The 24,542-nt window shown below is 43.5% G+C and overlaps 1 protein-coding gene across 8 annotated transcripts in view; it reads left to right on the forward strand.

Annotated features, from left to right (window-relative positions):
* Window positions 1–24,542, forward strand: part of ARMC9 (armadillo repeat containing 9) — a 141,553-nt gene that overhangs the window by 96,623 nt on the left and 20,388 nt on the right. For all 8 annotated transcript variants that reach the window (XR_012490178.1, XR_012490190.1, XM_074314880.1 and 5 more), the window contains 3 exons: window positions 8,970–9,074; window positions 15,710–15,825; window positions 20,393–20,529. Coding sequence is in view for 6 of the 8 variants with exons in the window: in XM_074314880.1 (XP_074170981.1) it covers window positions 8,970–9,074; window positions 15,710–15,825; window positions 20,393–20,529 (358 nt within the window). In the remaining 2 variants the exon portion in view is untranslated. The remainder of the gene's footprint in view (window positions 1–8,969; window positions 9,075–15,709; window positions 15,826–20,392; window positions 20,530–24,542) is intronic.

Consider the following 24,542-nt stretch of genomic DNA (forward strand, 5'->3'; position numbering starts at 1 on the left):
GAGCACACTCACATGACCCCTTTTAGAAGGAACCATGATTCAGGTTACCCGAGGTCCTCTTGTCTATAAAAGGCATAGTGTCTGGACACTGCTATGATGTTGGCTTCCTCTCTCTGTCCCACAAAAGCTTTCCACTGTCTTTCACTTCCGGTCCTATTATGCCTCCAAGCCTCCTCTGATTCTGTGTATTATATCTTTGAATAAGCTCGGCTTTTCACAGAGCAATTTGCCGTCATCGCCTTATATCTTGTGTTTTCACTTAAGACTTCAGAAAAAGCAAGCAAATTGAACAGCTAAAGCAGTGGGTTAGAAGATCAAGGAAGTAAAGGACTTGGGGTGTCTCTGGTTTCTATCATGTGGTTAGGAACAGGGCTGACCGTTGGACCAGCCCCCATGACCCCGATGTGTTTCGTGAATGGGAAAGTTGCTATCTAGGACAACGTCTGCACATCACGATGCAGCCTCCAGGGTGCAGGACCTGCTCCACCCGCAGTCCTGGGAACACACTCGAGAGAGCTGCGAAAAGGGAAAGGGTCCATTCCACTAGGGGAATTCTGTTGACTGCACTGCCTGCCTGGTCACCTGGGTCCACCCTTCCTCTCCCATGTGGAGTGTTTTCCCCTTATTTTTTTACAAAGAGTGAGATTTACAATTCAGTGTTCTAAGAAGGTGTCTCAAATTTAAACTGCTGGTAGAAGTCTTATAATTATTTCAAGTGGAAAACACACTCGATACTTTCACTTGTCATATGTAAAACCACTTGAATACATTCTGCTCTCCGCGTTGTATCTGTAAGAATCTGAGTTTTCAAATGCATTTAGTGGTTAACCTTAGTCTTGTTTTCAGGCCAAGTGCTTAGAATCTGGTTTGTCTGGAGTATTATGTATCTAAAGCTTCCAGTTAAGAATCTTGTAGTGTCATAAGATCACCAAGCTGCTATGGGGAAGCTTCGTACTAGAACATCTAAATTCATCTCAGCTCGAGTGCCTTTTTTATGAGGCATTCTTAATTTCTTGAAGTAATCACTTATCACTAAGCATTACCTTTGGTAATCTGATGCATTCTGCTAAAACGTACATAAAGACCAGTAATTTTAGTAAAATTCCTTCCAACAATGATATTTAAAACCCCACCCCAATGAGGCATTTATTCTTGAAGCATTCCCTTATCCCTTACCCCCTTCTTTCACAAAGTAGATTTCAAAATATGTTTCATCTGGAATTCACAAGCAGCTGGGGAAAGGTAGCGATGTGGGCTGGTGCTGTTTTCAGGCTGGGCCCTCTGGCAGCGGGGCGTGACCACCCTCAGCTGCTTGCACTTGAGTGAGGCGAGTCAAATTCTTCCCACTTAAACTGGGGGAGACGAATGGAAAGCAGCTGCCCCTCTCCCAGACAGAATGTTGCGGCTGTAATTATCCTTGAATGTGGCCTGGGTTTGCCCATTTCAGAAAGTCCTTATACGTCCTCCCTCCGTTGTTCGAATGCACTTGACACCGACCGAAAAAGTGAAACAAGTGCCTGCTATCAGCAAGCGTCATTCTTGGTCGGCTCTCTGCTTACACTTCCCACCACGTCTCGTGGTTTCCTCCGCCTTCACGAATCTCCCTCCACGTAGAGTTTCCCAAGTGTTGCTGGAAATGGATTGAATAGTATTGAATTAAGCCCTTGCTTCTCTTTGTTAAATTGCACTTTCCAGCTCTACAGGTCCAGCTCATTTTACTGTTGCCCTTGACATCGCAGGAGTCCTAATGATGCCTCCATTTCCTTTTCACCGATATTAGTGTTTCTTACAAAAACAGTGACAGTGACTTGTTTATATCTATCCAATACACAGGCCTCTTCAAAATCAGAGAACTTAAGAAACTTCCTCCAACAGTAAGTCTTGATTTTAACGGAGTCAGCAAGATGATCTCACTTGCTGGATGGAGAAACCTAGTCACTGAAAAGAATCCTGTCTTTCCAAATAGAGCCTCATTACAAAACTTTAACCAAGAACTGACAATTTAAGAATGAATGGTTTTCACGTCTGTTTTTTTAACCTGTAGGCATTTTACATTAATATAACATTTCTGAAAGCACCAATATTTGCCTGTTGTGTTTTGCCAGTGGACAAACTGTGGTTGAGTTAACGAATTCCGCAGGTGGTAAGATGTGACGCCCTGGTTCTTCTTCTAGCCCCACACTTACATGGTAATTAATGCATATAAAAGGGTTGCATAAATCAGGGCCAAATGCAGAACTTGTCCTCTGTTTTGGAGTTTAGGGAAGGCCCATCAGTTACCAACAGATTTAACTATAAAGTACTTTTAATGAAAAAAAAAAGCTCCAACTTGTTTTAACTAAAAAAAAAAAAATTTGAATAAATATCTCAGTGAAGCTCTTACTACCTCGTTTTTGAACGAGTTAATAAATCAAGTTCCAATTTGTGATTGATAGTTTGCAGGTGAATTTCTCACATGTGTACTTGTTGTCCAGGGTAAAGAAATACTTTTGCCAGCACTGGCTGGTAGCCATCGACTGTATACTTTTCATTGAACTGGAATGTGGATGTTTGCTTTGTTTCTTAACGTTCCGTATTCCATTCTGGCAGGGGAATGGTACATCAGCAATACCTCCGTGAAACTGTCATCCATATGCCCATTTCCACCTGGGGCTTCTGAGGCTCCGTTCCCTGGAAAAGAGCTGAAATACTACCCCCCTGCCCAGAGCGCCCTTCCACTCACTGACCTCAGAGCCCACGGCTTTTGCTCACAAGGAGCAAGGATTTTCCTGAATTAATCATATGTGGTATACACTATTTGATCACTAAGATGTTGGTATTTTAGTAAACTGAACTGTAATCCAGGGCAGCAGTATAAATCTTACCTCGCTGTCGCAGAGCTGACCTGAGGTCGGGCCTCATAGATAGCATTACCTCTGAGGGACCCCGAGTGAAATTTCAGGATGGTGGGTATGGGAGCCCTTGGCAGAGCTGCCTGTCAGGTGAAGCCGCAGGAGACGGCAGCTGCCCTGGCTGTGGAGAATGAGTCAGGACTAGGGCTAATAGGTTGACCGTGAACCTGCCGTCCCAGGTAGGACAAGAGTGTGGATTCTCCATTTGTGATTAAAGGGATGAGACTGTGGGCTCCAGAATGCTGCTCTGGTCTCCTCTTCTCTCTCTGCCCCACTGAGCTCAGTTTCAGCCAGGCACTGGGGACCCTCAGGCCTCAGAAGACCCGGACAGTCCAGCCTGCACCTCCTCAGAAACAAGCTACTCTACGGGGCCCCCAAGTGGCCGAGTCAAAAGATCTGGGCAGAAAGGGGCTGCCCCAAGGCCAGCCTATCACCGTGGACTTGTCAGTCCTCTCAAGCTCGGTTTCCACATCAGACCAAATAGTTATAATAAAAGGAACCCACACAGCGTCATCGTGAGAGTGAAGATGTAAAGTGCTATGCAAATAGAAGGTGGGCTCCTCAATGGTTCCGTAATAAGAGGGCGTAACACAAATGCTCTCAAACGTACTGCTGTCTCCTCAGCAGCCCACGCTACCAGTAAGACAGGCTGATTGTCAGAAAAGGCTCTGGGTTGTCCTGGAAGCTGCCTCTTAGTCTGCTGGTTCTGGTCTGCCTTTGGGGACCACCTAGAATAAGTCAAATCCCCTTTTCTTAAGACAGCCCATCCTGGGGTGATACCACCTAGTGATGGCAGAGGTGCTGACTGTACTAAAAAGAGAGCTGGGGAGACAGGGCTGCACCCCCCTGCAAGAGCCCTACCAGGAGGCAGTCCTCTGGGGAATTTGAGCCTTCAGATTCCTTGGAAACCGACTCAGAAAAAAAATCAAATTCACAAAAGACTGGGACATCCAGAATGATTAGAAATTAGTTTGAAAATACGGGCAGGGTACTCGTTTGCAGAATAGAGCTTTCTCTTCCCGTTGGCAAGTTTCGAGGAGCTTAATTACAGGTGTTGAATGGGCAAGGAGGCAGGGTAAGGACTGATTAGATGATCTCAGGGACTGTTGTCACCAAGGCATGATGGCCTGGGGCACCCCGCCCCCAAGGCTGGACCTGCACGTGGACTGCCAGCTTCCTCCAGGCCCATTTCACGTCCACAGCAGGCCAGCCCCCTTCATACAGACACAGTCCTTCCTTAGTACCTCAGTCAGATGAAGGTCTGCTCTGTTGTGTACTGATCTTTATCATTTAACCTGTAAAGGACGGTGTCATCTCCAGAGCCCTGGCAGGGCGTGGGAAAGAGTCCTGCAGGCTCCCCGTTACCATGTACGTTGCTCAGCGGGCATTTGATTAGACACAGGCTCATGACCTCTCATATATGCTATTATTTTAACTCCTCTCTTTTTATTTTGAGATAACTGTAGATTCACATGCAATTATTAGAAATAATACAGAAATATCCTATGTACCCTTTACCCAATTCCATCCAATGGTAACACCTTGCAACCTGTAGTGTAAACAACCAGGGTGTTAACAGTGATACATTCAAGGTTTAGTTTTCGGTTCCCACAGGATCCCTTTTATAGCCACACCTACTTCCCTCCCACCCGCGTCTCCTCCTTTGCTCCTGGCAACCACTAATCTGTTCTCCATTTCCATAGCTTTGCCATTTCAAGGCTGTTACGCAAATGAAATCATATAGTCTGTAACCACTGAGCACTGGCTTTTTTCACACAACATAATTCCCTGGAGATTCATCCAGGTTTGTGTGTGTGGTATAGTTGATGGTATGGATGTACCATTGTTTAACCATTCTCCTTTGGAAAGACGTCAGTTCCCAGTTTTGGAATATTGCGAATAAAGCTGCTATAAATATCCGTGTCCAGATGTTTGTGTGACAATGAGATTCCGTTTCCCTGGGATAAATGCCCAAGAGCGTAATGGCTGGGTCGCGTATAGGTACATGTTTTGCTTTTAAGAAACTGCCAAGCTGTTTTCCTGAGTGGCTGTGCCAGTTACTTGTATTCCCACCAGCAATGTGTGAGTGATCCAGTTTCTCTGCATCCTCACCAGCATTTGGAGTTGTCACTATGTGTTATTTTAGCCGTTCTTGTAGGCGTGCAGTGATATCTCACTGTGGTTTTAATTTGCATTTTCCTAATGGCTAGTGATGTTGAACATTTTCATGTGCTTATTTGCCATCCGCATAGCCTTTTTAGTGAAATATCTCTTCATATCTTTTGCCCATTTGCTAATTGGATTGGGTTTTCTACTGTTGAGTTTTGAGAGTTCTTTATAGTAGTCCTTTGTCAGATATGTGGTTTCCAAATATCTTCTCCCAGTCTGTAGCTTTTCTTTTTATCCTAACAGGGTCTTTCACAGAGCAAGTTTTTAAAATTTTGATAAAATCCAGTTTATCCAATTTTCCCTTTTATGGATTGTGTCTTTGGTGTCAAGTATCAGTACTCTTTGCTTACCCATGGATCCTGGAGATTTTCTCCTGTTTTCTAACAATTTGATAATTTTACATTTGAGTCTGTGATTTATTTTGAGTTAATTTTTGTGTAAGGGAGAGTTAGAGCTTCCCTTTTTTCCCCCTGTGTATGTCCAGTTGCTCCAGCACTATTTCTTGAAAAGGCAGCCCTTCCTCCATTGAATTGCCTTTGTGCCTTTGTCAAAAATCAGTTGGGCATATTTGTATAGGCCTGTTTTGAAATTCTCTATTCTGTTCCATTGATCTATATGTCTGTCTGTCTGCCAATACCACACAGTTTTGATTCCTGTTGCTATATAGTAAGTCGAGATTAGATAGACTGATTCTTCCCATCTTATTTTTTTAAAAAAATTGTCTTAGCTATTCTAGTTCCTTTGCCCTTTCCATATAAATTTTAGAATTATCTTGTACATATCTACAGAAAATCTTGCTGGGATTTTTACAGCAATTACATTAAACTTGTATAGCAGTTTTGAGAGAATTGATATCTTAATTATTTTAAGTCTTCCAATTCATAAACACGATATGTCTTTCCATATATTTAGGTCCTCTTTGATTTCTTTCATTGTTATCAGCATACAAATCCTATACATGTTTTATTAAATTTATACCTAAGTATTTCTGGTTTTATTTTTATTTTTGTGAGTAGTTGTAAATGGTGTTGTATTTTTAATTTCAGTGTTTTAATTTAAGTTTATTGCTAGTATATAGAAATTGATTTTTGTATGTTTATCTTATATCCTATGACCTTGCTGAACTCACTTATTCATTCTAGGAGTTTTTTGGGGTCGATTCCCTGGGATATGACAGACAGTCATATCATCTGCAAATAGAGACTGTTCTATTTCTTCCTTTCTGGTCTATATGCTTTTTATTTTCCTTTTTTGTCTTATTGCTCTGGCTAGAACTTCTAGAACTATGTTGAAGAAGAATGGTAAGAGTAGAAATCCTTATCTTGTTCCCAATCTTAGGGGAAAATCATCCAGTTTTTCACCATTAAGTATAATGTTAGCCATAGTTTTATAGATGTTATCAAGTAACCTTCTATTCTTATTTTTCTGAGAGATTTGGTCATGAATGTTGAATTTTGCCATGTGTTTTCTTCATTCATAAATATGATCATGTGATTCTTTTCTTCATAAGCCTGTTAATCTTGTAGATTGCAATGATTAATTTTAAGTTTTGAACCATACTTATATCACTAGGACAAACTCCACATGGTCACGGTATATAATTATTTTAACATATTGATCTATTGCTCTATTCTATTTGCTAATTTGCTAATATTTGGTTAAGGATTTTTTCTCCTTTTAATTTGATTATTAAAGATGTTTGCATCTTTAGTCATGAAAGATATTTTTCTATATTTTTCTTTTTATGGTACTGTTTTTGTCTGATTTTGGTACTAGGGTAATATAATACCAGCTTTATAAAATGAATTAGAAAGTATCCCTTCCTCTTCTGTTTTCTGTAAGACATTGTATAGAATTGGTGTTATTTTTTTTTATTTTTTTTTAAGTTTGGTGGAATTCTCCAGTAAAACCACATGGGCCTGGATATTTCTTTTTTGTGAGTTTTTTAAATTATGAATTCAATTTCTTTAAGTTATTGGACTACTCAAGTTATCTATTTCATGTTGAAAGGCTTGTGATAGTATATGTTTTTTATCTAAGTTGTCAAATTTATATGTGTAAAGTTGTTCATAGTAATCCCTTATTATCCTTTTGTTCTATACAGGGTCTGTAGTGATATCTCCCATTTCATTCCTGATATTAGTCATTTCTCTCTTCTTTTTATTTGTCAGTCTTTATAGAAGCCTGATAATTTTATTAATCTTTTCAAAGAACCAGCTTTTTGTTTCACTAGTTTTCCCCATTATTTTGTTTTCCTGTTTATTGAGTTCTGCTCTTTATTATTTCCCTCCTTTTGCTTGCTTTGGGTTTATTTTGTTCTTTTTCTATGTTCTTGAAACTTTCTATTTTTCAATTTGTCTCAAGAATGTTTGTAATTGTTCGTTGAAGCATTTTTATGATGGCTGCTTTAAAATCTGTCAGATAACATCTCTTTTATCGTGATGTTAGCTTCTATTGTCTCTTTTCATTCATTTGGAGAGCTCCCTGGTTCCTGGTATGATGAGTGATTAATTATTTTAACCTGGGTGTTTCAGGTATTGTTGGGAGAATTTTGATCTTATTTAAACCTTGTTTTAGCTGGCTTCTTCTGACACTCCTCTGGCAGGGAAACCAGGGGCCCTCATCATTGCTGCCAGGTGTGGGCAGAAGTCCAGATTCTACCTCCTGTTTCTGCAGGTAGGGTGCGAGTTCTGGGTCCCTTCTAGGCCTCCACTCATACCTCTCTGACTAGAAGGAGTAGGAATGCCTCCTTACCGCTCCCCACATCCTCCCCTCCAACGCGGTGGGCAGTAGTGAAAGTCTTGAATCCCCACCGGGCCACCTCTGACACCATCCCCGCATGGAGAGGGGGGACATCTCGTTACTGCCTAGTGGGGGTGGAAGTCCAGGCTCTCCACCTGGTCTCCGTTCTCACCTCGGGTGGGGGGGTGCCTCATCACCTCCTAGCAAGGATGATGTTCCCCCTCCATACTTTGCCTTCTCTCTGATCACCCCAGCCGGGTATGTTGGGGCGCCTCGTGATACCTGGTGAGGGTAGAAGTTGAGGTTCCCCAAGGCTCTTGTTGGTATGGTTGGGGGTGGGGTGACAATGATTTCTGTGGTGTTTGGTTATTTTCTAAAAGTTCTGTCGTGCTAGGTTCCCCTTTCCTGGTTCTTTGGCCAAAGGGAGCAGACTTCTGGGGGACTTTATTTGTTTTTCTTCACCATTCATGTTTCTGGGTTGCTGGCTTCTTCAGCTCCAAGTCTGGAATTGATAAGGCAAAAAGAAAACCCAGGGAACTCACTACTTTTCATTCCCGTGTCCCAAGGTACCTGGCCAGTCTGCCTCCTCCTCTCCACCTTTCAGGGTCTCTTACATGTATTTTCTATGTAATGTCCAGTATTTTGGGTTATACTTAGAGGGAGACATAGGGAAAAGTATGTCACTCCATCTTCCCCGAAGCAAAACAACTCTTCTTGCTGAGTCCTCTTACTTAGTGACTCTAAATTACTTGAGAAAAACAAGCCTACACTAGACAGTTTTGTATCCCCTGTAAGGCCTGTACATTTTTAGGTGCTTAATAATTATTTATAGACTGACTGGTTTGGTTGTTCGCATGGCACCTTGACCTCAGAGAGAGGAAGAAATGTGACCAGGAGACTGTTAAGCATCTTATTGCACCTCTTCACATCTGCGGTTGTGAAAGGACTGATTAGGCTCCCAGCTTCCTGACAAGGTGGGCTGCCATTGTCGCTTTCACCTTCATTGAGAGGTTGTGAGCAGAAGGTACACTGCCCCTGAGACCCACAAGTTGCTGTGGTTGGGCGAAGGCCTTCTCACTCATGGCAGGGGCCCATTTGGGGGACCCACCCCTCTGGGATCTTGCGGCAGGGGATCCAGAATGTTCACCCATGTCTCCTTTGAAACAGGAGGACCATGACACTATGGAAGCTGATCTGGACAAAGACGAACTGATCCAGCCCCAGCTCGGAGAACTCTCAGGCGAGAAGCTCCTGACCACAGAGTACTTGGGAGTGAGTACCACATGTAGGGGTGTGGTCCTGAAATAGAAAGGAGAGGTGGACCAGTGATGACTGAGCATTGGCAATAGCATATAAGGGTTTGCTTTGGTCTCTTATGATGCTGTGTTTCTGAGAAATTCCATGTTAGCCAATTTGCTTCCAGTGGCCCTACTACCTGTCACAAAAAGACATGCTGGTGAACAGAAGAGGGACTAGAATATAACTAAACGGCACATGCCAGGGACCTTCATAATACCTGATGGCCTGCCGTCCTTAGTGGTAATCATCTACCATCCAGCTTCTTAGAGTTCGTGTGTCTTATCCGTCAGAAGGGAATCGGACGTCATCAGCACACAGGTGATGGCTGAAACCATCAGAGCTGATGTGGTTGCGTGCTGAAGCAGAGGATGGAAAAGGAGAAAGGGGCTGAGGACAGAGCACTCTACGAGCATGTCAGGAATGGAAGAACGAGGAGGGGCCCCGAGGAGGACAGAAAATGAACAGAGAGGCTTGAGGAGGACAGGAGGACACAGTGCCACAGAAAACAGAAGGGACGAGAGTTTCAAGATGGACTGGGTAGTTAGTTCAAGCCTCCGAGAGGCCTATGGAGTCACACTCGATGATGGGGCCAAAATCTGACCTCTGAGAGTTCCCCGATGACTGATGCTTAGCAGCTCTGGGAGCCACTAGTTACCACCCACCAGCTAAGTAGGGAAGGGCGTGAGTCTGGGGGGAGCTGCCTGTCGGTCAGGCTCTAGTGGCGCATGCAAGGGCTTTAAGCTCATATCTTCACAACTGCTTGTGACAAATGCTAGAACCTGCCAGAAATAAAAGACATTTCACTGGGGAATACGTGCCCAAAAAATCATGATTCATGCTTCCCATTCTGATGTACTAGGTAGATTGCAGATTTTTCAAAATCAGGCCAAAGGGGTTGACTTTTTGAAACATTGTGTCAGAAAATTGTCTTCAAAAAGTTTTTGTTGAATGGGTGCCATTTGCCTAATGCACAGCAGAATGCTGAAAAAGTTGAAGACATAGGTATTACCTTCAACAAGTTTACACAAGAAGACACAGAGCAGATAAAACTGTGCTGTTGATGAAGGTTGTAGATAACAGCAAGGAGTGGTCAGTGGTTTGGCAGTTATTGTCCTGTGATGTCAGAGCTAGCCCAAGGTTTCTCAAAGTCCCAGACCATCGAATGTGGGTTAAAAATAGTCTACACCCTGCCCCAGACCTCATCACCATAATCCCAGGAATTGGTTATTGTACACACCAATGATCTAGAAACTACTAGCTTGGGGGTGAGGGTGGAGGTGTAGTTGGAGATGGGGGTTGGGGGCACCAGTGTGTTCAGGGATGCGAGGAAGCAGATTCCAGGATTCCCGGACCCAGTAGCTTGTCCCCTGCTGGGTATTTGCTGCCATTCCCTTCCCTGCAAGGCTGTACTGCAGTCCTTGCGTCCCAAGTGCAAATGGCTCCAGTATTCTGCAGGGCCCAGGCCACAAAAAGTGCTGAAGTCCACAGGGGCCTCAGAAAGCTTGCGACAAGAGAACAAGTCACTTTTCCTCAGCTTGCGTGAGCGTGAGCATGTCAGTGGTCATGTCACATGTATTGCCTACTAATGGTTTTGGTGCAAAGCAGCATGCCATGTTTCTTCTTCAGCCTCTGATTATCAGGTCAGGACTGGTGATTTTGCCAACTTCTCCTTGCTTAGTTATTTCTGAATTTTTTAGTATCATGCAGACTATGCTGAATAATCATTTAATTCTTCCTAAATAGAATGCCTTGATTTCAATATCTTTATCACCTTGGTCAAAGGGATGTAGATATTTAATCATAGAATCTTAGTTTTTTGTTTTTATTTTGAAGTTTAAACTTACTAAACTATTGTTTAGTTACCTTTAACAACAGTAATAGGCATGACTTAAATTAGTTCAGCACATGTCATGGACCAGCCCTGTGTTGACTGTTTCACACGTCTGATTCCATTTAATGTAATCCTCCTCATAAACTGTAGGTATATACTGCTATTGTCCCATTTTATAGAAGAAGAAGCAAATAGCAGAGAATCCTGCCTTATCAGTAAGAAAGGAAAATCTGGGTTTTGTGGCATCTTCAGTTTATGGGGTTTTGGAGGCGTTCTTTAAAATAAAGGGGTACAAAGATATAAAAGTGAATACTTAATTTAGAATGAGACTGGAAAAACAAATCACAGTCAAATTCAAATTTGAAGAACTGACAGATACCACAAACAGAAAATAGTGTTTTAGTGAACTAGCAGCTCAGCCCACTTTGTAGTCTTTTTCTGTGTATATATTTTTTGTTTTATGCCCTTTGATTGCCTTTACATATATGATGAGTTTGTAATTTTTCTACAGAGAGAAAGGAAGTCAGTCCTTCCTGTAACACATTCAAATTTTCTTATTGTTGATGGATTAGGAAATTTTCTTTCAGCCTCACATTTAGTTTTTGGGAATATAGAACGAAACAGCAGAAGGGAAGTCAGAATAGAAGGAAATGTCAGTGTTAAGTAATAACAGTTAACATATCATGCTTTTGCAAATTTTACAAAAATATGTGAACACATTGCTAGGGCCCCTTCTGGGGCCTTGGAGCTTTATTTGCATTAGTTCCGTGGTAGTTCTGCCTCAGTGCCTGAGCCCTTCATTCACATGCTTGAGCCTCTTGGTCATAACGTGATGGATGCAGCTCCTGGCACAAATCCATGATAAAGTCAGGAAGAGGCTAAACATGCAGGCTAACAAACTCCACCCCCTCTATAGTGCTTTTCCTGAAGCTCCATCTGGTGACTTCCACTTGCCTTTTACTGGTCAGAACTGGGTCACATGGCCCCTAGCTGCAAGGGAGTCTGGGAAGGTGAATATTGTTCAGTAGACACATTTTGTGCCAACAAAATCAGAGTTTTGTTGGTCAAAAAAGAGGAATGAATATTGGGTAGACAGCTAGCAGTGTCTGCTTCAGCTTCCAGGTTACTTTCTATTATTATAGATAGATATATTACATACCTGTAATTTCTTACAAAAATTCATACTGCTTTGTAACATGTCATCATTTCTTTCAGTGATTCACCAATACTCAAAAACTAGTAAATGGGAAATATATTTTTTACCTAAATTGACATGTGTTGACCATCTTCTACTACTAAATAAATAAATTGCATTCAGCTAAATCATGTGCTGCATTTTTAAAATTGTGTTTAAATATGCTGCATTCTTTTAGTAGCAGAACCTTCTTTCAAAGAAACTCTCCACCTGTAATATACATAAAAGCTGAGTTCCTCTGGATGAGTAAGGTGGGTGTCAGGAACCCTTTCTCTCCTCTCCCAACAACCCGTGAAGCATTTCTGAGGAACTCAGTGTAGACAGTCGAGTTTTGGACCAGATACTGTTTACGATCTTTCCAGCCCCAAAAGGCTCCTTGGCAACTGAGGGGCCCAGAGACCTCATGGGCCACGCAGTGGCTCACCCTGCAAGTGCAGCAGGTTGTAAGGTGGACAGGAAGCACCCTCTGGAAAGTGGCTGCTCTGAGGCACTGGGCGTGCCAAATGCAGTCGTGCTGAGCCCGCACACCTAACCCTCTTCACAAGGACCTTTCCTCAGGCATTCTGACAACAGGCCAGACTCGGTTTCCTCATCCATTGAAAAGGACAGCTCCACCCACTCTAAATTATTTCTTAGGTTCTTAGGCCCATGAAGCTTTAAGGAGATGGTATGACTGACTAGGTTTTCCAAAGGCTGAAACACTCAAATATAAGTGATATGTTTTCTTCCCTCCAGGAAGGAAGGAGAAGGGTTGAACTCAGAAGGACAGTAGAGCAGGGAGGAGGAGGCAGAGGCCTAGCAACAGACTTGAAAGAACCCGCATATTCACTGTCTCCCTTTTCCAGTAGCTTAAGACTTAGCCTGTTTAGCCCTCTGTGGAAAGACCCAAGTGTTTTGACTAGCCTTAACAGAGGGGGAAAGAGAAGGCATGAATGGTCCTAAAGTACCACTGAAAATTGGACTTAAGGGGTCTGCTCTGGTGATAAGGGTGAGCATGTAAATTTGGCTCTAGATACTAGGAGGGGACAATGTGACAGAAGGGAAGTCAGAGTAGAAGCAGACAGCAGTATTAAGTGATTGCAGTTAAAATAGCCTCTTTTGGAAATTTCACAAGCAACATAAAAGGAGATGAAACTGCATTTTAGTTTTTATTTGGAAAGCTAATTTATGTTCTGTTTCCTCCAAGAGTGTAAAGTCCTCCCTCCCACCTTCTCTCTTCTGTCTTTTCCCCTTCACACTCCCTTCCATCTGCCCCACCTCCCTTTCAGTGCCGATTTGGGCCCAACCTGTCCACCCACATAGCTGGTAGCTGTCCCCACAGTACTGGTGAGGCCTACTGATTCTTTCCCATAGGAAATTGGCCCTTTTTTTCTTCCCCCTACCTCAAATAGAGTAGGTAAACCCTAATAACTTTTCAGTACAAATCAAGAAATCACAGATGTAATTTCAATGAAAAAAAAATGTTTGTACTTTTCTGTTTTTGAAATAATTATAGATTACAGAAAGTTGAAAAAGTAGTACAGAAAGGCCCCATCCACCCAGTGGTACCATCTTGTTTAACTTGAAGCACAACTTCAAACCAGGAAATTGGTGTTGGTACAATTCACAGACTTTATTCAGATTTCACCACTTTTTCAGTGATTTCCTTTTTTAAAACAAGTTTTCTTAATTATTAACATAGTATAACTATATTACAGAAAACTTGGAAAATAGAGAAAAAACCATGTTTCCCTGAAAATAAGACCTAGCCGGACAATCAGCTCTCATTCATCTTTTGAAGCAAAAATTAATATAAGACCCGGTCTTATTTTCATATAATATAAGACCGGGTATAATGTAATGTAATGTAATGTAATATAATGTAATATAATATAATAAATATAATATAATAAATATAATATACCGGGTCTTATATTAATGTTTACTCCAAAAGATGCATTAGAGCTGACTGTCCAACTAGGTCTTATTCTCAGGGAAACATGGAATTATTCTTGGTTCTACTATCCTATATAGCCACTGTAATCATTTTAGTGTTTCACTAAATCCTTCCAGTCTTTCTGTGTATTTTTAGTGTAATTGAAAACATCATTTATGTTCAGTATTATAACTTGACTTTAATGTTTTAAATAAACGTTTTCTCCCTAACCTATCTTTATCATTGTAAATGGCTATATAATATTTCAAATGAATATGCCTTGTTTTACTCCAATATTCCCCTATTACTGGACAGTTAGATTGTTCTATAGAGTTTTACTCTATCATAATTTTGGAACCAGCAACTCTGTTTATTTAACATTTTCCATATTTTGGATTCTTTCATTAGGATTGACACCCAAGGATATGAACATTTTTACAACTCTTGATATAAAAGGCCAAATTACTTTCCAAAAGAGCTGTCTCAAATTTCCATGCCACTAACGTTTTGAAATATTGCCAGCAGTGGGTGGGATCATTTTTTTAATTGTCACCCATTTAATAATTGAAGAATGATTCCTTTTTGGTAAAATTGCAGTTTCTGATTACTCATGTCAAACGAACTCAAAAAGAATCTGGAGGCTTTGGCTAGAAATAAATGATAAAGATTTATTAAAGGGCCTTAGGGTTTGCAAACCAGAAGCACAACTAGGCGATACCCAGAGTGTTCCCAAGAAGAAAAGCTGAGGGTTCTTACAGTAAAAAGTACGTTCTTGAGAAGAATGGGTCCTGCATTCTTAGCCTCAGGATTGGTCCAAGATGGTAATCCTGTCGATGACCAGTGGTCTGGACAGTGGATTTCAGGTGGTCTGGATACATGAACATTCTTCCTCAGTCTTTCAGGGGGTAATCAGAGGGTTATCTGGAGGTCTGATGTCTATCCAGACATTGACGCAGGACTGGAAAGTTCAAAAGGTCCCAGGCTAGTTAGAACAAGAATAGAATCATTTCCTCAGCCCTCAACCTCCTTGATTTTAGTGACTTAGCAGCTTGACTATAGTGGCTCCATTTATTTCTTTATTCCTTACTTGTAAAGTTGATCACTTTTTTCTATTTTCTGGTGATATTTTCTAGTTTGTGACTTGGCTGTTTGAATTTTTTGCCCAGTTACCTATTAAGTGTTTTACTTACTGAGTTGTAAGAGCCCCTTATCTAATGAAAATTTTAACCTTTACTCTGTTAAATTTGCTGCAAATATATCTTCTCAGTTGTTTACCTGTTAATTTGGCTTATCTTTAATATATATGTGGAAATGTTAATTTTTCATGAAATCAAATCTGTCCATCTTTCTTCCCTTCTCAACTTCCAAAAATCAGTCTTCTCCAGAGATGTGATAAGTTACTGTATTCAACTGTTTTCATCTCCTTTTTTCCATGGTTTGATTTCTTTTTCAAATGTATAGTGCTAAATGGTATAATATGCAAACCTACAGGGATTTTTCCCCAAATATTCTGTTTCTCTGAATAATCTTTGTCATGATCTTTCCTCATTTATTTGCAAAGCCTCTTATTCCTATAGATCAATTTATTAAATGTAGTAACTTCTACTTCAAGGTCGGCTCTTAAGTACATGATTTCTCCAGCCCCGTTTCCTCTTTCCATCCACCAGATCATGACCAACACGGGGAAGACGAGGCGGAAGGGCCCGGCCAGCACGCAGTGGGGTGGTGACGAGCCCCTGCGCCGGCCTGTCACCCCTGGCGGCCACAGGAACGGGTACCCAGTGTAAGTTTGGGCTAAAGGAGGCGGGGATCGACTTTCTTAAGCTTCATTTTCATTAACAGCAATGTAAGACGTATGTATTTAAAATTTCAAAATAAAATGTTCATATTGGGAAGCATTTATCTCCTCATTGTTTATCTTTTGGGGATTTTTGAAGGGAGGTTGAGTCCCCCACTTCCCCCAGGTTTCTTCTTCCAAAAAAATGAAGTGGTTGGATTTCAGGATCTCCAGGGCCATTCCTCCAGGAGAAGCCAAGTGGGAGCCAATGTAATTTCAAAGGAAAGGACCAGAAGGAATTGTGAGTCTACCCAGGAAAAACTCTTGTTTCTTTTCTGCAGCCTCTCCTCAGGCACTTTGTTGGGCTGGAGTGTCACAGGGTAAGACAGCAAATCGACTTAAATTCAGATGAATTTTTAAAGCAACTATAAGCATTCTTAGTTGCCAAGACTGATTCATTCTTCATAGCCTTGCTTTTACTCTGTTTACATAAATAAAACTAGTCTGGTTACCCAGATCCTCTGGTCTATTCAACACATGTTGAATAAATATTTCCAATGAAAGTGCTATATGTTATTTAGTTATGCCCTATAGCTGGGCAGTTTGGTTGTTTCCAGTTTTATTCTACAGTGATTTCTAATGAACAACCAGGTGCCAGGAATATAGCAACAAACAAAACATGGAAATACCCACCCTCATGCAGCTCTTTGCATGGATGCTGGGGACACTGGAACCCCAGCACCCAGATCTTGCTAAGTTCCGTTGCCCATCTGGGACTTGACCTGGAATTTCGAGGCCCATGCCATGGACCGGTGCCCTGAGATGGGTGATTTGATTTCAAAACTAGTCATCATGTGCTTCATATTTTGAGGTTTTTAGTTTTAATTACTAATATGCAAACTAATATGCCTTTTTCTCTTAAACCTACAACCAGTATTTTTTAACCTACAGAAAATTTGAAAGAATATTACAATGAAGGGCTTCAAACTTAACATTTTGTACCTTTGCACTCTCACGTGCTCTCTCATACTCATTCTTTCTATGTGCTTAATGTATAATTTACACACATGTATATATATTTTTTTCCTGAGCTGTCTGAAAAAAGATTGCAGGCTTTCAGCACACATCTCCTAAGAATAACTTCCTGTACTTACCCACATTATGTCACCTAAGAAAAGTAACATTAATAACATTATATAGTATATCAATAGTCCCTAATTGTCCCAAAAATGTCATTTATATCTGAGGGGTTTTGTGGAAGTTTTTCTTTTTTATTCAGAATATAGCCAAGTGTCAACTACTGGTAAATCCAGTTTATAAACATAATATCTTTTTTGAATGGAAGTAGTTACAGGAACTAATGAAATTCATCTTGTTTGACATGGGAAAGGGGACACCAAATCATCATTTTTAATAATTATTTTAAAATTATCTTTTAAAGTTGTTAAAACCCTGGCTTCACATAGAAGCAACTAGAACAGGATATTTTGACCAGAGAGAAGGATAAAGGGACTCATAAATATAAGATCTAACCAATGGGCACCACTGATTCTTGAATCAGAGAATTAACTTTGTAGAGAAAGAAAAGGACATTTTTCCGTGACTGAGTAGCACATGTGGCTGTCCCCTTATTTGTGGAAGTGGTCGCTGCAAGGAATGAGAGCCCTCATTTTCCGGAAACGATGGACCTTCCCACTCTAATGAAGCAATTACCTATCACCAGCTCCCTCGATGGGGCCAGTTCAACAAACATGTATGTCACTCTGTGTGCCAGACGGTGTGCTGATTGCCAGGGATGCAAAAATAAATGACATGTGATTCCTGCCCTCAGAAGCACACAGAGCAAGCGCCTAATAGGGGAGCGAGACAGTGGGTGTAATGTGGCAAGTGGGTGGGTGATGGCAGATTTTTAGGTCTGCCTCTTTAAAAAGTTATACACACTGCATGCACAACCAGCACGCCCAAGAACCCAGTGTTGGCGGGAGTGTCAGGAGTGTAGATAAATCGAGAATCTCAGTGATCTTGGGGACATTCTGCCAATATGCATTACACGTATTCAAGATACTAGTACTTTTGGAGTCAGTAATCCCATTTCTAGGATTTTATACTGAGAAGAAATCGGAATTTTGCAGGTACATATACAAGTGTATTTATTGCCATGTTATTTATGAAATGAGAAATAATCTCAGTGCCCAAAGTAGCAGGCTGATTACATAAACTATATATCCACATAAAACAGTATTGGAAATGATGTTTTAGAAGAATGTTGAATGCATGGCTAGAGCCTCACAGTATATTAAGTGAAAAAGCAATAGATCGTATGGATCTATCCTGCTGGCCACTTATAGGGATCCCAAGTGTGTGTGAGTGTGTGTGTGTGTGTGTGTGTGTGTGTGTGTGTGTTAGCATATATTTGCATTTTTAAAAAAGAGTGAGAGATATCAAATGTTAATAGTGGTTATGTCTAGGTGTTGGGAGGGCAGGTCATTCTATATATTCTATATATTTTCCTAATTTTTCATGATAAATACTGGTTTAATAATCAAGAAAAGAAAGGTTGAAAGTAAAAACAGATAGTCGCCCCTTGGCTGTGGGGATGCCCCCACTCACCCCAACGTCAGATGTATGCTTCCCCTCGGCCTGTTTTCTTCTTGTCTGAGCCTCCCTCTACCGTGGATTCTAGATGCCCTCCTCCCACCCCTGTCCAAACTTTGTTCCATCTTCAGCCTCTCCTCCTACTGCCTTCTTTCCCACGCCTGGGCTCCCTCAGGCCCTCTCCGGGTACTTCCCTGGCCCAGCCTCCTCTCCCATCAAAGCTCCACATCGTCTGAGAGTGACTTCAGCAAATTATTGCTGCCACAGCCACTCAGCATCTCAACATCTCTCTAGGTTGCCGTTTCTGATCACTGCCCTCCTGGTAGCTCTCCCACCTCCACATCCCGTCACCACTTTGGGCTGGTCTCCCGACTCTCACGCCTCTTCTTCCTAAAATATTGTGTTCCTCGGGACCCGTTTAAGGTCCCCATCCCGTCCTGCTTGTTCTCTGGTTTCCATTACACACTGCTGATGCCCACATCTCTAACTCCAGCCCAGACTTGCCCCCAAGTGCTAGACGTGTCCCCACTGCACCCCAATTCAGAGTTTCCTTTCCTAGATGAACACAAATGTTTTCTGAGGTCCCTGCTTCAGGTAATGGCATTAATATCCCCAAACACTTGAGCCAGAATCCCATCCCGTGGACTAGTGAGCCCTCTGCTTCCACCTGTTTTCCCAGCTCTGGCCCTTCTCTCTGCCTTCCTTGAGCCCGGGCCCAGAGGAGCTGTCTAACATCTCTCTGACCATAGACAGAATGATCTTTCTAGCACCTCATCACGGAATGTCATTACTGTGACACCTATCATCGTTAGACATAAAATCTAATCAAACCCTGGCTGGTCGGGTCCTTCTCAATTGACCCCTCCCCCACAACCTCGACCCTGGAAGCTCCCCAGGACACCCTGCACCCTCCAGCCTACATTTTTTGTGGTGCCTTAAATCTTTCTGTAGCAACGCAGCATAAGTAATATTCTCTTTTGCCTCTCCACCTTGCTCATGGTGTTACTTCTGCTGGGAAATTTTCCCTCTTTGGGCCCCAAGCAAGCCCCAGATCAGAGTTCAGGCCTGGCTGAGTGACACCACACACACACACACACACACACACACACACACACACACACAGCATTTCCTGTCCCCTTCAGGTCTGTTAAGTGTCTGCTGATCTTTGCTGCTGGAAGTGACATTCAAGAACAACCATTTCGTAGGGCCTAATCCTAGGAAGGGTGGGCTATGTCATGGTGTAGCCCACCCAGCCCTTGCTGGAGCAGCTGGCTAGTTGTCTCCTTGCTGAAGAGGAGTGAGTGCTGTGCACCCACATGGAGAGGCTTCAGGATCTGTTGTAAAGGCTGACCGAGTTGCCTCCCGCCTTGACCTCCTGTGATGTGCTCGCCAGGTCCCGTCTCTCACACCTGGCCTGGGGTCTGGCACAATGAGACACACAACACATATCTTCTCGATGAGTGAGTCTCTGCCAGCCATCTGCACTGACCCAGGTGCCCAGGGAGGCAAGGCATGCGGCATTTAGGCAGTATCACAGAGAACAAGCTCTTCCTCAGCCCTGTACCTGCTTAATGCCTATTGTCGTGCCTGACGTGACAGGTCATGTCTTCTCTGATCAGATTCGTCCCTTTGCTAATCTGCTTCATCCTGGGAGAAAAAACGAGAAGATGGGTGCCTTAAATCGCTTGGTTGAAATGTCATTTTCCGATGTCACCTAGAACCATAAGATAGAATTGTGTCTTAGGAAGATTCTAAGCCACGTATCACTGTAAATTTAGAAGAGCTACCAGAGCAGGGTAAGGGTACTTCCTGGTTTCTGCCAATACCCTTAAAAGACTTAGTATCTGCTAATCTCCATTTAACAAAAGAATCTCAGGTACTTTGACTTTTTGTATTTGTTTGTGCTGCTGCGATGTAGTCAGCGGTCAATACCTCCTGGCTCTCTGTATCGATTGCTGTTTTTCATTTTCTCGTCCAGGCTGGAAGACCATCCCACTTGTCCCCAGATGGCCCACTGTGCCAGAAATGGCTACTTCCCGACTCTGCTGAACTCCCACCTTCCGGTCTGCAAGGGGGGCGAGCCTGGAGCTTCGGAGCCTTGTGCTTCGTCTTCATGTAAGAACACCGACCGTATGCGGGGCAGCTCTGGGGCAGCTGATGCCTAGACTCTGATGAAGCAGCCACCGCTATAGACCCCAAAAGGCTCAGCCTCACACTGGCTCCTGCGAAACCCCCCGAGCTCGGCCATTGTCCCGAGTCATAGAGTCCCCTGCACCTCCGCTCAGACAGCCAGACGTGACTGTGAGTTTTTCCTCCAGACACCCTGCTCTCAGAGCACCGTGTCCAGTGCTCAGGTCTGTAAGCTATTTGGGCAAGATTTCTGATTGGGGAGAGCCATGTTTAATGTGAGATTTCAGAGTAGAAATCTCAACACGATTTAGATCTGTGACCAAGGTTTGCTACCTCACACTCAGTGCAGACGTCGTCAGCCGCTTGTCAGAAATGGGCAGCTAGGAGCAAAAACTACTGTGGGGAGTAGTTTCCAAACGTGTTTTGAAGCATCTGGTTGACTTCACCAGAGACCAATGGGGGATAAGCGGATTTTTCAGAGGCCAGAAAAAATATATATGCCTTGCATCAGAAATGTACAAAGTATTTTTTTTTTTTAGTTTTCAAGAGGAAATTAAAAGGATATGAGCAGACCAGATAAGACTGTAATCTCCATTCAAATAGGAAAAACAACAGAGGAGCAGGTCAGATTCCAGTATGAGAAACATCTGAGAACTTTTATCATCTGTTCACAATTGGATCCAAATGCTTCCAGGCCCAGGCTCGGAGCAGCAGGCCATTCAGTCACAGAGCGTGAAGGAAACCAGGCTATTTGGGACTCCTTGGAGGGTCTCTTGACTGTGAGCAGTTTAAGGGTTCTGCCAACTTTGATCACCTGTTATTTTACCTGTGTCTGATTAGAGCTGTAAACGTTAACATGCCTTCCCTAAAAGGAGATTGGCTCAATTTATCCAAAGATTTCTGCTGCCAGGGTGGAGGTTCTAGGTGGTCTAACAATTTTTGCCAATTTTACCTAGTGCCATTGAGTTAAAAATAGTTTCCAGTTTTGTAAGCCTAGACCTCCAAAAAATTGAATTTAGGGTAACTTATTGCCGGTAACATTCTACTTTTACCAAACGACCACGAGGGCAGGCAGCCCTCTGTCTCGCACCGATTGTAAGTATGGTCCTATCTTTTGGAAAGATTTATCTGTTGGGGTCAGGGAGGCATTTGAAGTTGTCATGGATAGACAGGGTTGAGTGGCAGCAGATGTTCTTTCCGGCGATGTTGACGTTATGTTATTTTCAAGAACTATTGATGTTAGTTAGCCCTGACAACACTGAGGCCTAGCAAATACTGGTTCCTCAAATGAAGACAGTGGGCACCTACCAGGGACTCCACCTTGGGGATCACCAGCGCCTCTCCCTGGGGAGGCAGCAGCTGCTCACCAGCCCCCCAATCCCCAGATGGGCAACCTGGGACCAGTGCAGCTGCTCTTCCTAAGTCATGTTGTCGAACGCACCCCCTTAGCCTTCTCTGAATGCTGACACCACAATCCATGGGTCCCACCTCCTGCCTGCTCGTTTGTACAGGCCTGGCTGGGACCCCAGACCTCCCTTGTGCCCATCAACTGCCCCCCACCCTCCCTCCTCAGCAGATTCCAGCATACTGTCTCCCAGTCTGCCCTCACTCCACCTGCCAGAGACAAGGCATATTCACCTCTCTTGCCCTGCCTTGCCAGGCCTGTTCCAGCCTCGGTTTAGCCCCTTTCGTTCTCCTTTAAAGTCTTTTTACTTACCCTCTTTCAGTCTTGTTCGGCCACAGCCACCCCAGGACTGATGTACCTGGACCAATGTCAGCTCCCCACTGGTCTCACTGCCTCCATCTCTCCCTCTTCTCACCCAGATTCTACATGAGGGTAGGTGGCAAACAGCCTCGGCTTATGTGCCGGAGGGCTGTGTTGAGCCTGGTTCTGAGACTGTCTGGGCTCAGCCAACGTAAGTGCCATGTTTGATGAGCAAGGAGAGGAAGAGGGCACTGGTGGGCTGGGTGGTCACCCTGATCCTCAGTCCTTCCCAGTCGAGAGCTCATCCGACTTTCTCTTGACCCTCCTGTCCATGCAGTCCTGCTTCCCCAGCCCTTTCTTCCACTTTTACACTCTTGCTCACCTGCCCCCCCTCCATTCTGCCCTCGCCCAGCTACTCCCACAGGTACTGTCACACATGCATAACTTGCTACTGAGTCTGGCCTCCTGGTCTTCACTCAGGCTGGGAATTGATGCCCCACCTCAAGACCCAGTGGGAACCTACCAACCTGGCCTACACCTCAAGTTCGTTCAGGAAGCCCCCTTCACACTCACGCATTCAGTCAACACTGAGGGTAAAACTCAGGGTGAGGAACCTGTGGGATCCTCAAACTGTTTGATCAGTTGAACGCAGAGCCAGAAAGGACATTCTTTGTAAGCAAAGGACTCAGCCCCACAGTGCCAAGAGGAAATTGTTCACAAGGGGAAAAGCCAAGAATGTGACTTAGAATTTTGCAAGACATTGGCCTGAGGAAAGTTATTCTCATTTCCTCATCCATCAAGACTCTCTTGGATATCAAACTCACATGCCCTGTCAGTGGATGCTGGAGGTAAAATGCCCGGCGTTGTCTGAAATGAATTAACAGATAGGAAAACAGTACTTTGTCTCAGGAAGCCACAGGTGCACACACACACAGCTGCCCTTCTCCCGGCACTTTCAGTGGCTCTGTTTATCTGTGGTGGGACCTCTGAAAGTCTGCAATGTGGCATACAGTGGATGGAAGGGGGTCTACTGTCTGGTTACTAAAGCAAGACCTCAGAGGGTCTCAGGAGAATTCAGCTTAGTTCCTCTCTCCTCTGGGGGAGGGGAGTGGCTTTCCCACCCACCTCCCAAACTCCACTGCCTGGGAGATCCCCTGGTCCTGGAGGACAGCCTACTCCTGGGTGCCATCGTGTGACTCCATTAATTGTAATGGATTTTCCACCTAATTGTTATTTCATACACCTGGGTTTTGTCTCCCGGGCTTTATTATAAGCCCATTGACCAGAGGGCGCAGACAAACTGGCCTATTGTCTATTGAAGAACGGATCAGAGAAGGCTAAAGTTCTAGTTGCAGACCCAGTTCTCAGTGGAGACTGTCCAGTGTGGACTGTAAATAAAGCCACCCATCGGGTTTCATACCAGAAATAGATTCCTTATTTGGGTCAAAAGAGAGTTACCTGGAAGTCAGAATCGCAGGCTTGCTGCTGGTTTGATGAAACCTGCAGGTAAGATGCTTTATATTTAAGACAAAGAAGAGGCCACATTACAAAGGTACTAGAGAGATTTTATTTAAATGAAAGAACTGGAAGGAGCTTGGATTAAGGAAGCAGCGAATCCAGACTTTGTCACAGTATTTGCTCTAACAGTGACATGGGCCTCTTTGGCTATAGAAAGAGAAGAGAGGTGGGGTCAGAGAAGAAGGCGTCTGCGTCATTTGAAATACAGAATACGCTCATCCCCAGCCCCCAGGGAGAGCTCCTCTGCAGTGGACTTCTCTCGTCACTTCCCTGTGAAGGTCTCCAGGATGACCCCGATGGCCGGGTCCTTGGCTGTGGTCTGAGCTCAAGTGCTGCTAGTTGGGAACTAGGGCAGTTGCTGGCCCTGTGGGTGGACTGAGGGATTCAGGCCTGAACATACCTGGGCGGCTCAGACTGAAGAGAACCCTCACTCTGGGTTGCCAGATTTAACAAATACAAATACAGGACACCCAGTTAAATATGAATTTACGAAAAACACAAGTTTTCAGTGTGCGTCTGTGCTCCTGTGCAGTGGTGCCAAGCAGTGACCCAGGGAGACAATTCCAAGTTTTGTTGGCTTTTCCCTGAGAGGCAGAGGGGGGCCAAGGGATGCAAGAGGGCTGATGGTCTGCGCTGCCCCGTGATGCGTGTATTCCAGCCAGAGTGCCCACTGTACCCCAAGCTTATAAATACTGTACGTCAAGTAGCTGCCTAGAAAGTTCTCAGGCTGCACAAGTAAACAAGTCCCCATCCATAGGCGCCAGGGACCCATCAG

The sequence above is a fragment of the Rhinolophus sinicus genome, linkage group LG01 (assembly GCF_036562045.2).
Source record: "Rhinolophus sinicus isolate RSC01 linkage group LG01, ASM3656204v1, whole genome shotgun sequence".
Lineage (NCBI taxonomy): Eukaryota > Metazoa > Chordata > Mammalia > Chiroptera > Rhinolophidae > Rhinolophus > Rhinolophus sinicus.